This window comes from Dipodomys merriami, unplaced genomic scaffold, assembly GCF_024711535.1.
Source record: "Dipodomys merriami isolate MVZ:Mamm:240054 unplaced genomic scaffold, mDipMer1.0.p SCAF_10, whole genome shotgun sequence".
NCBI lineage: Eukaryota > Metazoa > Chordata > Mammalia > Rodentia > Heteromyidae > Dipodomys > Dipodomys merriami.
Window position 1 is genome coordinate 41334375 of NW_027202271.1, and position 15345 is coordinate 41349719.

The 15345-nt window shown below is 32.1% G+C and overlaps 1 protein-coding gene across 4 annotated transcripts in view; it reads right to left on the reverse strand.

The window, feature by feature from the left end:
• Cep290 (centrosomal protein 290) overlaps positions 1 to 15345 on the reverse strand; it is a 67815-nt gene that overhangs the window by 52339 nt on the left and 131 nt on the right. For 3 of the 4 annotated variants that reach the window (XM_069989461.1, XM_069989477.1, XM_069989487.1), the window contains exons 2-17: positions 15183 to 15302; positions 14943 to 15020; positions 14045 to 14114; positions 13727 to 13773; positions 12529 to 12672; positions 10983 to 11036; positions 10357 to 10377; positions 10087 to 10239; positions 9498 to 9680; positions 7847 to 7936; positions 6508 to 6630; positions 5545 to 5668; positions 3639 to 3811; positions 2651 to 2813; positions 367 to 467; positions 202 to 289 (exon numbers count right to left, since the gene is read on the reverse strand). In XM_069989461.1, coding sequence (XP_069845562.1) covers positions 202 to 289; positions 367 to 467; positions 2651 to 2813; positions 3639 to 3811; positions 5545 to 5668; positions 6508 to 6630; positions 7847 to 7936; positions 9498 to 9680; positions 10087 to 10239; positions 10357 to 10377; positions 10983 to 11036; positions 12529 to 12672; positions 13727 to 13773; positions 14045 to 14114; positions 14943 to 15020; positions 15183 to 15302 — 1732 coding nt within the window. The remainder of the gene's footprint in view (positions 1 to 201; positions 290 to 366; positions 468 to 2650; positions 2814 to 3638; positions 3812 to 5544; positions 5669 to 6507; positions 6631 to 7846; positions 7937 to 9497; positions 9681 to 10086; positions 10240 to 10356; positions 10378 to 10982; positions 11037 to 12528; positions 12673 to 13726; positions 13774 to 14044; positions 14115 to 14942; positions 15021 to 15182; positions 15303 to 15345) is intronic. The other variant, XM_069989469.1, reaches the window with a different exon arrangement.

Below are 15345 nucleotides of genomic sequence, written 5' to 3' on the forward strand. Positions count from 1 at the left end.
GATTATAAAGTTTGGGTTTAAGATTCATGTTTCAACCCAAAGACATTCATATACCATAGTTTTCATTTACTGAGCTTGTAGCTACATTTATATCACCATAATAATGTAGTTTTCAAAAGCATCTTTGAAAAACAGAAAATCCAAGACCAAAATGATTCGTTTTCAATGATTCTTTTAAAGGTATAAAACAAGTGACTATACCTAAGTTTGCAATTCTTTTTCCTCTTTCTTGAGCCATTTGACGAATTTTTCTTTTCAGATCAAGTCGTTCTTCTTCTAGACTTTCAATCTACAAAGTATGAATTATTAGTACTTCTCTTTAGTCTAACTAAGAAAAGAAAATAATAAATTGAGCACCAAACTTGCCTCTTTCAAAAGAATCTGGTTTTCAGCTCTGTACTGCTGCTGTTTTAAGTGTTTACTATTTTTAAATTCAGTCAAATCAATCATTGTCTTTGGTTCAAGGCCTAAAACAGAAAACAACACAATTAAAAACTTAAAAACATGCAAATGAACTGCAGAACTTTCATGTACCATCAAGTAAAGATGGCAAATCAATTAGCTAGTATCACTGAAGTACAAAACACTTTTTATACAATAATTGTCTAAATATTTTCTAATAATCTTCTAGATAATTTGTATTATAGCTTAAATTAAAATTTTATCAGAATCTCTCATAATTTTACCGTAATAGAAATCCTCACAAAACCTATCAAGATCTAACTTCTCCACGTTGAGCTATTGTAAAGGTAGAACTACAATGCAATAAGAATATTAGGTTTGTTAAGAAATGGAAAGACTTGGAAAAAATTATATTAAGTGAAGTAAGCCAGGCCCAAAGAAACATAGGTCCCATGGTTTCCCTTACTTGCATTATCTAGTATATGTCTGAGTAAAGCAGAAAAGGTCAGATAAAGTGATGTTAGGGAAATGAACCCTAAGAAATGTATTCAAATTTTTTTTCTTTCATGCGATTGTTTCTAACACATTTATAAGATTATTTCTTTGTTGCTTTGTATGTCCCTCCCCCACAGTATAACCCCTGCTTTCACTGTACTTGATGTCGGTATAATTTGTGGAGGGGAAGGGCAAAAACAAATCGTTTAAATAGGGATACAGGTGGACCCATTGCAACAATGAGATGTACAAGTCGTTATGTCGAAAACAAACTTTACAACTTTGGTGGGGGGGGGGAGCAGGGAGGATTGGATGGTGGGGGCAGGGGGAGGATGGAAAGGGATGGGAAGGGGAAACAAAGGAGGAGGCAACAATGCTTGATAAGAAATGTACTCATTATCTTGCCCATGTAATTGTAACCCCTCTGTACAGTATTCTCACAATAAAAAAAAGAATATTAGGATTGAAATACAGCTGTATTCAACTTTCAACTTGTAGCTAAGTCATAGAAGTAATACTGCCTTTAAAAAAGATTCTGACCTGCCAACAGTAAAATGAAATTAATCTAAATATGGAGTTTAGGGAATGCTGGTGTTCCCAGTGCATTTACCTAATTGGCTATTGCTAAGCAACAAACTAAAGAACAAATATCAAGATGAATCAGAGTAGTTAAAAACTAGGACCTTAACAATTATGATCTTAAATCTTTAAACACAGAAGCCTCGAGATTGGTCAGAAATCATCTTTAGGAACTTCCAGATTCCTCTTTCTGACCTGTCCAAGTTAATCAAATGTCTATTGAGGTCCCAGAATAATTCTAGGTTTTAGTTAGGCATTATCTGAAAATATTCTATATGAAATATTTAATTTTCCTTTCTCCAGAGAAAATCTTTTACAGATGGTCTTTTAGGTCTAAGAAAGTGTCAGCCAGCATTTAGCTGGTTGATATAACTAAATTAATATATAGATGTATTTTCAATTTAAAGAAGCAAATTAGATTAGATAGTTGTAATTCAGCATTCAAGTTAGTAGTAAGTAATGAACTATTGAAATCAATATATAAACTCTCAAGACATATTTACAACTTACTTCTTAGAATCTATAAGGCTCTTAAAATATTCAAGTAAAGTAAAATGTAAACAATATCCATTGAAAAATAAAGTACTTAAGAAGTGTTTAATAGGTTTAAGTAGTATTTATGTGTCCTTATAAATTACTCTGAAATAAATCTTTTCCAAAATGAGTTGTATAGACCCTCTAGGGGAAATAAAAATAAAAGGTGAGCTGCTGATACCTAGTATTAACAAAATGGACTTTCACTTTTTAAACAAACAATGATTGTCATTAAGAAAGCAAACTAAAATAAAAGGGTAGGTGTATAGCTAAGTGATAGTATTGGCCTAACACAAGCAAGGCTCTATGTCCCATCTCAATCACTATACAAGAACAACAAAAAAATAATAATAAACCAAAAGTAAATATGAAGAACCTGAAAACTAGAGTTGGAAAAAAGCAACATAGCTTAAAGGATGGCTGGCCTGGGAAGTTTGCTCAGTGGTAGAGTACTTGCCTTGCATGCATGAGGCCCTGGTTCGATTCCTCAGCTCCACATAAGCAGAAAAAAGCCAGAAGTGGCGCTGTGGCTCAAGTGGTAGGGTGCTAGCCTTAAGCTGATGAGCTGAGGGACTGAGTCCAGAACCAGAGCCCAGAGTTCAGCCCCCACAACCAACAAAAAAACCAAAGGATGGCTTACCCATACGTTCTCTTAGTGCTTCATTTTCATCAAGGAAATCATTGATTTTCAACTCAAGCTTATTGATTTCCTTTGTTAATGTTTCAATTTCTCGATCTCTTATTTTAATTTGACTTTTACAATTCTTTATTTCAACAACTGCATCTCCTAAGCCATATACTCCCTGAAAAATACCCAATATAATTTAAATTTATCATGAGTAAATGAGTAATTCATTTAAAGCAATAAATTAAATTCATGGATTTTTAAAAAATATATTTAAGGGGAAATGTACACATATATATAACAATATTGAGGTTTTTTTAAACATTTAAAACTGATACTTAGAAACAATTTTTTACATACTAATGCAGGCTTTTATTGTGCTTTTGTAAGCCAAATCCAGTAGTAGTAGTAATAGTAGTAGTAGTAGCAATAATAATAATAATAATAATAATAATAATAATGGAATATAGAATAGCTGAAACTTAGGACAATATCCTAATGTCAAAATTACTTGATATCATATATAGAAATTACTTAATATCATATATAGAACACTTAACAGAATATAGGAAAACATTAGAAATGAATCAGGACTGCCAATAGAATATAGTTGTCTCATTAATATTAAGTAGTATAAAAAGCGCAAAGTACCCTGTGGTAGCACAGTACGTGACAGAACTATCTCTGTCATCAGTTTTATCAAAGCAGCCAGTGGTGTCACATCTATATAGCCAGCATCATGGACAAATAAGGAAGACTATGTGCTGCTTCACAAAAGCTGCTTATCTGGCAAAATGCATTGACCAGAAGTTTTTAAAACAATGTTCCTGTCAAGAAAAATAAATAAATGCTTACAATTTTGAATAGCTTAATATAAATTAAAACAACCTTTATTATACGATATACCGAATGGTGTTCAGATGGAACTCACTAACAGACCGAATCATTTGTGAGAGGCAAAAGTAATTCTAAGCTTCTTGATAGACAAGATAAAAATACATACTGACTCATAATCTTTTAATCGCTTTAGAGTCTCAACCAATTCTTTATCCTTTTCCTTTGCATCAGCCTCAGCCAGTTCAGCTGTTCTCTCAGCCTCCTTAGTTTTCTCTTCTAAAATTTGTAGTTTTGACTGTATTTTCAAATAGTGATTTTGCTGAGAAAGAGTTGAAGCACCTAAAGGGTAAAAACAAAAATCATGAGTTAATTTTTCCTTTAAATCAATGACTCTAATATGGGGCAGGATACATTGCATCACACTGCAAAGAACTCCACTCAGGTTGGAGTTTTATATTTGCAAAATGAAAGCTATTTGGTTAATAAAAATTAAATAAAATGAACCTTAGCTAATGGCGTATGAATTGTAAAAGTTGCAAAATACTATCACACAAAATTGATCATTGTGGCAGTGATTTTGGCTGGACAAATGACCATTAGAAATATAACCTAAGGTTCTGCTTATACTCCAGCAGCTAGATGTGGTTATATTGCTAACGAGTGATAAATATAGAGGCCATATAGGAATTTCAGGGAATTTTTTTAAGAAGAAATGTAATATGAATCTTGCTTTTCATTTTCACTTTCCTCCATCTTACTACCTGAAATATGATTATGAAGACTGGATTTACTGTGCATAGGACTAGTGATGGAAATTCCATGTTGAGGCAGGATGAGCAGCACTCCATGACACAGAATCCTGAGTAGGTGCAGCAAAGATATTGAGTCTGAACTGAATTGTTCTGACTTGTTCACATCATAGACAGCCAGTTTCTATCTTACTTTAAATCATTCTTGAATGTTTTTTGTGTTTCTTACAACTAACTTTAACTTAGCTGAAAAGTATTTTCCCTACTTGTACATCTCGACTTGCTAAATTAATGCCAGTCCCAAAATATAATACTTCTATCATTGTAAAATTTATTGACAGATAATTCTCATGCTCACCTACAGTAAAATAAAAATTTTCTAACATACGTATATTAGACTTGCATTAGGCATTAGATTAGGATAGATAGAACACCAATATCTTAGCTGTCAAAGAGGCTAAGCTGTGCCCAGTATCTAGTCACTCTTCCATTTAGCCCTCCACAACACACTTTGGTACATACTTTTTGTTTGTTTTCCCTCTAACTCTATCTTGCCATTTGTAGATATAAGAGTAACGCTTAGTGTAAGGAGAATATAATGTGATATTAATTAGGACAAAATTAATTCAAATGATGTTGACATGTTAACTTATTTCTGAAAATTATCTTCAATGTTGATACACTAATCAAAATTGTACAAGAAACAATTTAAAAATGTTCATGTCATTTTTATCAAAGGGACAAAACGCTAATAAAATAAACCAACCATTTACTAAGTTAAATGCTAGTAATATATGTATAAGAATCATATCCAGGGGCTGGGAAGGTGGCTCAGTGGTAGAGTGCTTGCCTTGCATGCATGAGGCCCTGGGTTTGATTCCTCAGCACCACATAAGCAGAAAAAAAAGCTGGAAGTGGCGCTGTGTCTCAAGTGGTAGAGCGCTAGCCTTGAGGTGAAGAGCTGAGGGACAGCGCCCAGGCCCAGAGTTCAGGCCCACCACTGGACCAAAAAAAAAAAAGAATTATATCCAGGCCCTGGTGGTTCACGCCTATAATCCTAGCTACTCAGGAGGCTGAGATCTGAGGACCGCAGTGCAAAGCTTTTCATATAAATATTGTTTTCATATGAAAAACAAAATATGCATACTGAGGGCCTGGGCTCATGCCTGTAATCCTAGCTACTCAGAAGGCTGAGATCTGAGGATCTTGATTGTAAGCTACAGGTATCTAGTTTACCATTTTATTTAATAATGCTTTTAAAAAATCTTTTAAAACATAACTTTATAAAATTAGTTTCAAACACATAAAAATAGGAGAAATCACCTTTGTTTCTTTGCAGCTCATTTTTCAAATCTTCAATAATGTAAGTATTTTTTTCCATTTCTTTTGTATATTGTTCAACTTGTTCAGTGAGCATCTTAATTTGACTGTCTCGTTCCTGTATACCCTAAAAAGGATTTAAAATAGTGCAGATCCTTTCATGAATATAAACATACATTTTAAAATTGAAGAAAAAGGTAACTCTTTTCAATAAGATTATGGATATAAATTTAATAATGGTAAAACTCTGCTTCTTATATATGTGTCATCTACTCTTCAAGATAAATACAAATGACCAATAATCTGGCAGACAGAAATTTCATAACTTACTTCTTATACATTGCCTTCTTCATCACCACCCAATTCTATCTCTTGATAATTTTGCATGTTTGTATTTTTCCCTGTGCTTGCTATTTTATTTAATGTATCTTCTATATCTTAAGTACTTCTTTCAGAAATATTGTTCCTTATAGTTGTTTATATTCTCTAAACACTTCTCAAATCTCATTCTATATAATGATGAAAGTATGGCTCTTTTATAAATGAGTATGTATTTTCACTGATAATGAAGCACATTCAAAGTAGGTAGCATATTCAAATTATAACCATACCTTTTAGTTTTATACTAAAGTACTCCAGGATTGAAATATAACAAACTTTAATAACAGAGTAGTAAGTATTTTAAAATGTAAACATTTTCAGTAGTTTCTCATTGAACAATCCCTAACTAAAACAATGTATGTATATTTACAACAATAACGAAAAAGCAACAAAATATTTACATGTCTGATTCTAACCCTCATCTAAATTATCTAATTTATTTTCATGTGACCAGTATGAAAAATTTACACTTTATTATATGCCTAGTTGTGAATGCTACTAAATTAAATACAGATAATATAGTAAGACAGTTGGGATTTCTAACTTTAATAAGACTGTTTGATAAAACAAATTTTGAGGTTTTACCTGTTTTAGAGCCATGATGTTACTTTTATCAGCATCAAGCTGAGCATTTTTAAGCTTCTCCCTCAGATTATGTAACATTTGTTGATATTCAATAATTTCATCATCTTTAGAAGACAAAATTAGCTAGAAATAACAAAATATCTCTTATAAAAAGCAAAGTAAGTTTCCTCATTTAAGATAAATAACATATTAGTATATTTAAGAAAGTACAGAAAATAAAATTATTTGAAAAAGTATTAGCAGCTGCCATTACAATTTTATTGATACTCTATTTGTAACTTAAAGCTCAAATAAATGATTTTAAAAAACACCCTGTAATTTTTATTTTTTAGAAGTCAATCTTTTTTTTATAAAATGTGGCCTGGCACAGTATTTGTAAAGTTTTCCAAGAAAACAACCTTGCTCATTCATTTATGCATTATGGCCATATTCATGCCAAAACAGCTGAGTTGAGTGGTTACCAGACAGACTAGATTAAAATATTTACTCTTAAAATATTTACTCCCTTAAAATTTATTGAATTCAACTGAAATATACCCAAGCTTCACCATGATAACCAATTGCAAACCACCAAAAAAAAATTTAGATTGACCCACTAGAAGCAACAAGTCTAGAAATGAAAGTTTCTAAAGTAAAAACTATTCAATAGAGCCAAATCTTGTGGTTTATGTCTATAATTCTAGTGACTTAGAAGGCTAAGATTAGCAGGATCACAGTTCAAAGTCACTCTAGGCAAGAGGTTAGTGAGACCCCCATCACAATAAAAACTTGGGTGTGGTGGCACATGCCTGTCATCCCAGCTATAAGCACAAATACAAGGACTGTGATTCAGACTTCACTGGGCAAAAAAGCCAAGATCCTATTCAAAATATAAGAAAAGCAAAAGGTTTGAAGGATAGTTCAAGCAGCAGAGCACCTGTGCAGTAAGCACAGGTCCTAAGTTCAAATACTGGCACTATCAAAAAAAAATTATTCAGTTTATCTCAATGTTTTTCAAGTAAATATTCATCATAACCTCAGCTTCTGATACAGTAAGACTGTGAAATTGGTTAGGATTGGAGTATGGTGAAGAGGATGAGATGTTGCTTGAAAAGGTTTCCCAAGTGATTTTGATAGGTCTTTCCTTGACCACACATCTGATTACTATTGATTTGAGTGGCCCATTCAATGAAAAATGAGCTGGGGGACTACAAAGCACAGTTTTGATCTTTTCTGTTTAATATATATAATGAATGTAATAATAATAATGTTACCAACTAGTGTAAGTTCTTTTAGTCTTTTAAACAAGATTTAAATCTAATATATAAAAAAATGATAGTGTATCAATGAAGAAAATCACCTTCCATTCCTCTACTTTGGCATTGACAGCTACCATGACTGGATCATCTTCTTCATTTTTTGCTTTCAGAAGATCTGTGAGTTCTTGCACCTAAAAGGCAACAATCAGTACAAAAATTGATAGACAGTGATACGATATGTGTATTATATGTAGTTATATATACATGTGATTATATTATAGATGCATTACAAGACATGTTATTTGTGGAACAGTCATGCAACTAAAAGTGACATTTAATGGCTCCCTGTATGTTTATACAAGCAGAATACCAATCCAAATACAAAATCTGAAATGCTCTAATATTCGGACCCTTTTCTGCACTGACATGACACCATATCTCTATATGTCCTATATGATAGACCTCAGTTGAAAAGCTGACATGCTAAAAATACTTCAGACAATTATATCTGTATCTATATTATATGTGTGATACAGATATAGATATAATATATATACATACATATATATATACATATATATATATGTCTGAGGTATACATACATTGCAATTTATCCCCAAGCTACCTCATTATGCATTTGTAAATAATCCAAAAATCTGAAAAAATTCAAAACCTGAAACAATTCTGGTCTCAAACATTTTTTAAATAAGGTATACAGAATTACACTTTTAAGTATTATTCTACTTTTTAAAAGGTTTGAGCCCATGTAAATAGTGAATGGTATATTGGTATCTAATATTTTATAGAGTATTTAAGATACAAAATTAAATGTTACTTCAACAAGACTTTTCAGACAAAATTATAGGTATCCTTACTAGAATATTCTCATACTTTTTATTCAGTACTGGAATTAGAATTCAATGCCTTACACTTGCTGGGCAGGCACTCTGCACCTTGAGCCATATAAACAGCCTGAAAATTCCCATAACTATAAGATTTGGAAGACTAAAGTCTACACATTAATTCAAATATCATTTATATAACCAGATAGCAAGAACTATAAGGTGTTTTGTGTGAGTATGGGTTTTGCTTTTTTTGTGTGTGCTGTTCTGGGGACTTGAACTCAGAACCTGGATACTGTCCTTGAGCTGTTCTGTTCAAGGGCTAGCACTCTACAACTTGAGCCATAGCTCCATTTTTTACTTTTTATTGGTTAATTAGAGATAAGAGTCCCATGGCCTTTCCTGCCTGGGCTGGATTTGAATTGTGATCCTCAGATTTCAGCCTCCTCAGTAAGTACCTAGAATTATAGGAATGAACCCTGGTGCCTGACCAAGGTGTTTTTTGAAGAACACATATATGCAAATATACAACAATGGTAACATACTGTATTAACGAAAACAAAACTCATATCCTAGAAAAATGAAAAATATTTCGAGCTTTACATAGCAATAAAATAATATGAAGTCTGTATAAAGGAGTCAAAATAAGGATAATTTGCTGGGCGCCAGTGACTCACGCCTGTAATCCTAGCTACTCAAGAGACTGAGATAAGAAAATGGTGGTTCAAAGCCTGTGTGGGCAGAAAAGCCCAAGACTCTTATCTCCAATTAACCACCAGAAAATGGGAAGTGGTGCCATGGCTCAAGTGGTAGAGGGCTCGCCTTGAGTTGAAAGGCTGAGGGACAGTGCCCAGGCCCAGAGTTCAAGTCCCACGACCAACAAAGAAAAAACAATAAGGATAATTCTTACTTGAAGTCTATAATGATCATTTTCTTTTTTTAGCTGGTCCACTCTGTTATCTGTCTGATGCACAATAGCTTTCATTCTATTGTATTCATCAGTCATCTTCTCCATTTCCTGTACAGACTCTTCTAGATTTTTTCTCATTTCTTGATTCTGAACTTCAATTTTCTCATTAGCTTCTGTTAAGGTCTAAAAATGTTAAAGAAACTGTAATTAAAAATATTTTTTAAAGAACTTTAATTTAAGCTAAATTAAAATTAAATGAAGTTGTAAATGTCCATGGGGAGGGGAAGAAAATTGTTTGTAGACCCTTAGGATTAATTGTATCAAGGAAATGGTACAAAGGACCACAACTGTACTTAATGGCCAGGACATGCAACTATAAAAATGAATGAAAAAAATATAACTTTAAAGATATAACTTACTTTACACTGTACAATTACACAGTGACAGATTTATAATAAAGAATTTTCATAGAGGACTGGCTATATGTTAGTTTTGTACTATAGCACTATTATGTATTTTATTGTAATAGTATATTGTAGTCTTAATTTATATAAAAATGATTGCTCTCAACTGACTTTATTCATTGTACCTGAATTTCATCCAGATATTGAACAAGTTCATAGTTCTTCTTAGATAACTGTGATCGATAGTCACTGTCTTCTCCTCTTCTTGATAAAAGTGATTCTTTATGTGAATCTATTTGCTTCTGGTAATCAATAACATCCTGACGTAGCTGTTCATTCTGATAGTAGTCCAAAGAGCAGAAAATTAAAAGCAATCTAAAATAATAAACTATGTCTTCTAAATAGTGTGTTCAAAATGCATCTTAAATTCTCCAGTTTTCACCTTATGGCCTCACCTTTTTCTTTAGACGTTTGTTCTCCAGAAAAGGACAGGAAAAGGGTAATTAGAAATGAGAAATGCAAGACATAATTAAAAATAATAGCTAGAAAGTAAAGAAAGCAAAAATAAAGTATTTTAGAAATTTAAGTATTAATTTTAAATAAGTAAAGAAAGTAAGAATATTAACTACCAATCAAAACAAAGAACATTTTGATTAGGTTAAAGAAATTCCTTTTGGGAATAACAATACTCAAATATTATTTGGCTCAGAAGAACCAAATAATAGTCAAAATTTATAAGAATTCATGAGAAACAAAAACTTTAAAAGAATGCTGGTTAAGAAAGAGCATTAAGAACAGAAATTCAGTGACATACTAAAGTAATAAGATAGCAGAGAATGGCTTGGACAACAGAAAGGAAAGTTAACCCACATAGATCTAAGAAAGGAATGTATTACATCACAACCACACTCTTTGATCTATTTTCTAATTATCTGAAGCAAAGCAATACCATAATTAATCCACTTTAAAAATATTAGTTACTTAGAAGGTTCCAGTTCTGGTTACAATATGAATGTAAGCAAACCTTTTTTAACAAGTGTATTTGTTGAACCACTACAACCACTAAAAATGTTTTACCAACCTCTCTTCTTAACTTGCTGTTTTCATTTTCTGCTTCCTCATTTCGAAGAGCCAACTAAGTAGTAAAAAATAAATGAGATAAAATTCAGCAGTAATTCAATATAAACTCATATTTTCACTTGGTGAGTTAAGTCTAAATCCTTTCTAAGAAAATTTTTTACTACAGACTTCAAGTTAAACTAAGACAAAGTCAAGTTTTTAAAAAGGATTTGAATGCCCAAAGAAGCATAGGTCCCATGGTTTCCCTTATTTGCAATATCTAGTATAGGTATGAGTCAAGCGGAAAAGGTCAGATAATGTGATGTTAGGAAAATGAACCCTTAAATATGTATTTTAATGTTTTCGTTTCTTTCATGCATGTGTTTCTAACGCATTTATAAGATTATTTCTTTGTTGCTTTGTATGTCCCTCCCCCACAGTGTAACCCCCGCTTTCACTATATTTGATGTCAGTATAACATGTGGAGGAGATGGGGACAAACAAGTCGTTTAAGGATTCAGGTGGACCTGTTGCAACAATGAGAAGTACAAAATGTCATGTCAAAACCAGCTTTACAATGTCGGTGGGGGGGGGGGGAGGGGGATATAATTGGGTGGGGGGAGGGGGGTAAAATTGGGTGGGGGGAGGAGGAGGGAGGCGGGGAAGGGAAGTGAAGGGTAAACAAAGGAGGAGGCTGCAATGCTTGGTAAGAAATGTATGCATTATCCTGCCCATGTAATTGTAGCCCCCCCTGTACAGTATGTTCTCAAATAAAATAAAATACAATTTAAAAAAAAAAAAAAAAAAAGGATTTGAATGGATAAAACAAGCTGTTAAAAACATTTTCTGAAGTGCATATACCAAAAGCTAAATAAAGGATAAATACACAAAAAATATTTCTCTCCAAAAAAAACAAATGAAAGGATTGGCTTTCGTCCAAGATTCCATATCCCTGGTTCCTAAATGTCCTGGCTAGAACTACTTTACTCAAAGTACTACTACTACTACTTCAATGGCAGTACAGTATAATGGTTAAATGAAGCAACCTGATGTCAGACTGGATTAGGTGTATGTCCCTTGCCTATAAAACTTCTAGGAAAATGTGAACAAGCTTCATCTGTAGCCTGGTAACATTGTATATTAATATATTATATGTAATATTATACATTATACATACACTAATACCATGACTGCATCTGTCAATTTCAATCAAAACTATGATAGAAAATTACTTATGAATGCCTTTCAATTTTTTTATTCTAATGTTTTAGACCAAAGCATCTATTATATATGTAATCCAAAGTCCTATAAAAAGTACCTCCAACTGTAAAGAATACTCAAGTAGTATTCACTAGAAATATTTAATCTATTATATTTTCCAAAATATTTTATATTTTGGTAATATATTATATTTTACAAAAACCTCAAATAGATGTACTTTATTCCTAAACTATGGCATATAATGTAAAGTAAATATAGCCAATGATTATAAAAAGCAGTATCAGACATGCTGCTATAGAAACATCTTTATTAGAACAATAAAGACTCACTGAAAAAAAATGCCTTACTTGTTCATTAACTTTCTTTTCTTTGTCCAATTCCTTTTCCATTTCCTCTAATTCCCTATCTTTTTGTTCCAATTGTTTTTCAAGTTGGCAAATTTCATCTCGTAAAAACCGAGTGTCCCGTCCACCGGCAGACTGATGAGCCATCTTAAAGTAATAAATCCAAAGTATAAATTAATTCCATCATATTTGAAAATTCAAACAAATGAACAGCAAATAATTATCTTGACTTTACATTTTTATTATGTTCTAGTAACAGATGATTAAAATCATCAGCTTAAGGACTACTTTTTAATTTAGCTTATTTAAGTTTAAATCAGAAGCTGACAATAAGCTTTTCTGACAACTGAGAGCTACTGACAATTGACTGTAAATATTCCTTTTCACCACCTTGCCTTAGCTGCAATTTGATTTATTTGGGTACTAAGCTTTACTTGACATTCTTTTGTTGTTGTTGTTGTTGTTGTACAAGGTCTTGAATTCTTGCTTACTTTTTAAAAACTCATGGTTGACACTCTACCACACTATAGTTCTGTCTTTTTGTTGGTTACTGAGATATAAGAGTTTCTCTGATTATTCTGCTCCATTTGGCTCTGAACCATGATCCTCAGATGTCAATCTCCTGAATAGTTAGGCAACCTCCTGAATAGTTAGGATTATAGGCATGAGCCACCAGGACCCATCTTATCTGACATTCTTGAAATTTAACCATACCATCTTCCATTCTTACTTTTAGTAGATGATCTCATGTATAGTCTCTCAACTTCCAAGCACTAACCCTGCAAACAATATGTTCTGTGTTCTGCCTTTTCTTCTTGTTTCAGAGGCTACTCCATTTCTATTGTTTCTTTTTATTTGCCAGAAATCTCAACAATACATTATTTTGCCTGTGGTCTTCTACCATAATATTCTGTCACTTTTTCCTCAAATCTCCACACACCACCTTCCTCCTCAATTGCTAATAATCCTTCTATATATTTCTGTAGACTTTCAGCTACCTCAGTTATTAACTGGTTTTTTTCTGTTCATAATTATGTGCTTAATTCTTAGTATAAGTCAAAGCACTTAATAAATATATAGTATACTGAACAGAATATAAACATGATAATGTTCTTGTGAATTTTCTAGCCACCACAAAAATATGAAAATTCAAAGTAACACAATTAAGGCAATCACATTTTAAACAATACAATGGACGTACCTCCAGTTCATTTTCCAGTTTCATTACTTTTGTTTTTAATTGATTTTCTATTTTTAAAAAAGATAAATATTTCAACTGGTTAGATTTACCTTGAAACAAGTTTTTTACATACATTTCAATGAAATAACAAAATTAATGCTTTTAAAGGATCCCATCAGTATTATAAAATGATGTAAAAGAAAGGAACATTACATACAAGATCTAAGTAGTATAAATGTTTTTCATAATAAATTGCATGTATTTTACAGGATATATTAAGTTTAATTTTCAACTGCTTAGTAGTAAGTGGACCACAATAAGCTTTTAACAAGGCTTTACCAAATTTTGCTTGTTCTTCTCCAGCCTTTTCAACTTCTTCCAAAGCTAGCTCTACTTCTTGAGCTTTCATCTAAACATTAAAGGAAAAAAAAAAGAGTCCCTTCAATAAACCTCTTCACTATAATGTATACACTAAAAATACAACTTCGTTTTATTTATTGTGCTAATCCTAATCGCCTGCTATGCATTGTACATGATATTCAGAAAATATCTATTTTGAATGAATAAATTATTTTCTTAGAGCTAAATTTCTAGATTTGCAATAGCTTGAAACATTTTTCTTGCAGTATTTTGTAATGTTTCATATTTTTTCACTTTTTTATATTCCCATTGTTAATATTCTAGTATAAAACTGTCTTTACTCTTTCACTTTATGGCTAATCAGCTACAGTTCTCTTAATTTGCCCTATATGACATATTTCGTTTTTGCCTTCCTAAAACATACTTTTGTATATATCAACTGCAGTTTAAAACCTGTTATTGGTGTAATTGTTGACTGTCAGCACTTGTTTCCTCAATTGTAAATAAGCACATTTCATATTTATAACACTTTTTATGATAACTGTCAGTTCTAGAATCCCCTTTTCACTGCCTTCCATTTATCTAGCTTTTGGACACAGCTTGAATTCCTCTTTCCCATACATTCAAGTACCTATTCCATTCATTTCTGTCTCTTTCATCTGGACTTCAAGATACATCTCCTTAGATTGTTTTTATACATACGCATCCTTTCCCCCCCACAACTCTTTTAGGAACTTTAGAGTATGTTTTGCACACAACTATCTCTCAACACACATTTAAAGATGTCTCATTTTAAGCCTTATATAAGAGATTGCCTTATGTAAGAGAGATATAAATTCCCTGTCAAAGTTACTTTTAAAATCTACTGCATACAAACCTTCATTAATGACTGAGTAATTCTGAAAAGATGTATCACATTTTCTTGATTTTCATTTTTCAGTTCACTTACTTCCACCTAAGTTTTTATAAAAAAAAAAAAGGAACTAGTTAATAAACGTTAAGCAAATATAAACGTTCTTCTCGTTGTAGCATTCGGTGATTTTTACTGGTAGTTTAAATTAATGACAATTAATCAATATGAATTATTTGACAAACAATTGATGTATCATTTAAGCACCTTGGACAAAGAAACCAACAAATTATCCGCCAGTTCTTCTTGACGAGGCAGGTCATCTGGGTCCACTTTAATTATCTCTTTCCAGTTTATATAAGGTGGCATCTTGACTTCTTCCACCTCCTGTAACAAAACAAGTGGGACTTTCTTGTGTTTTTTTTTTTTT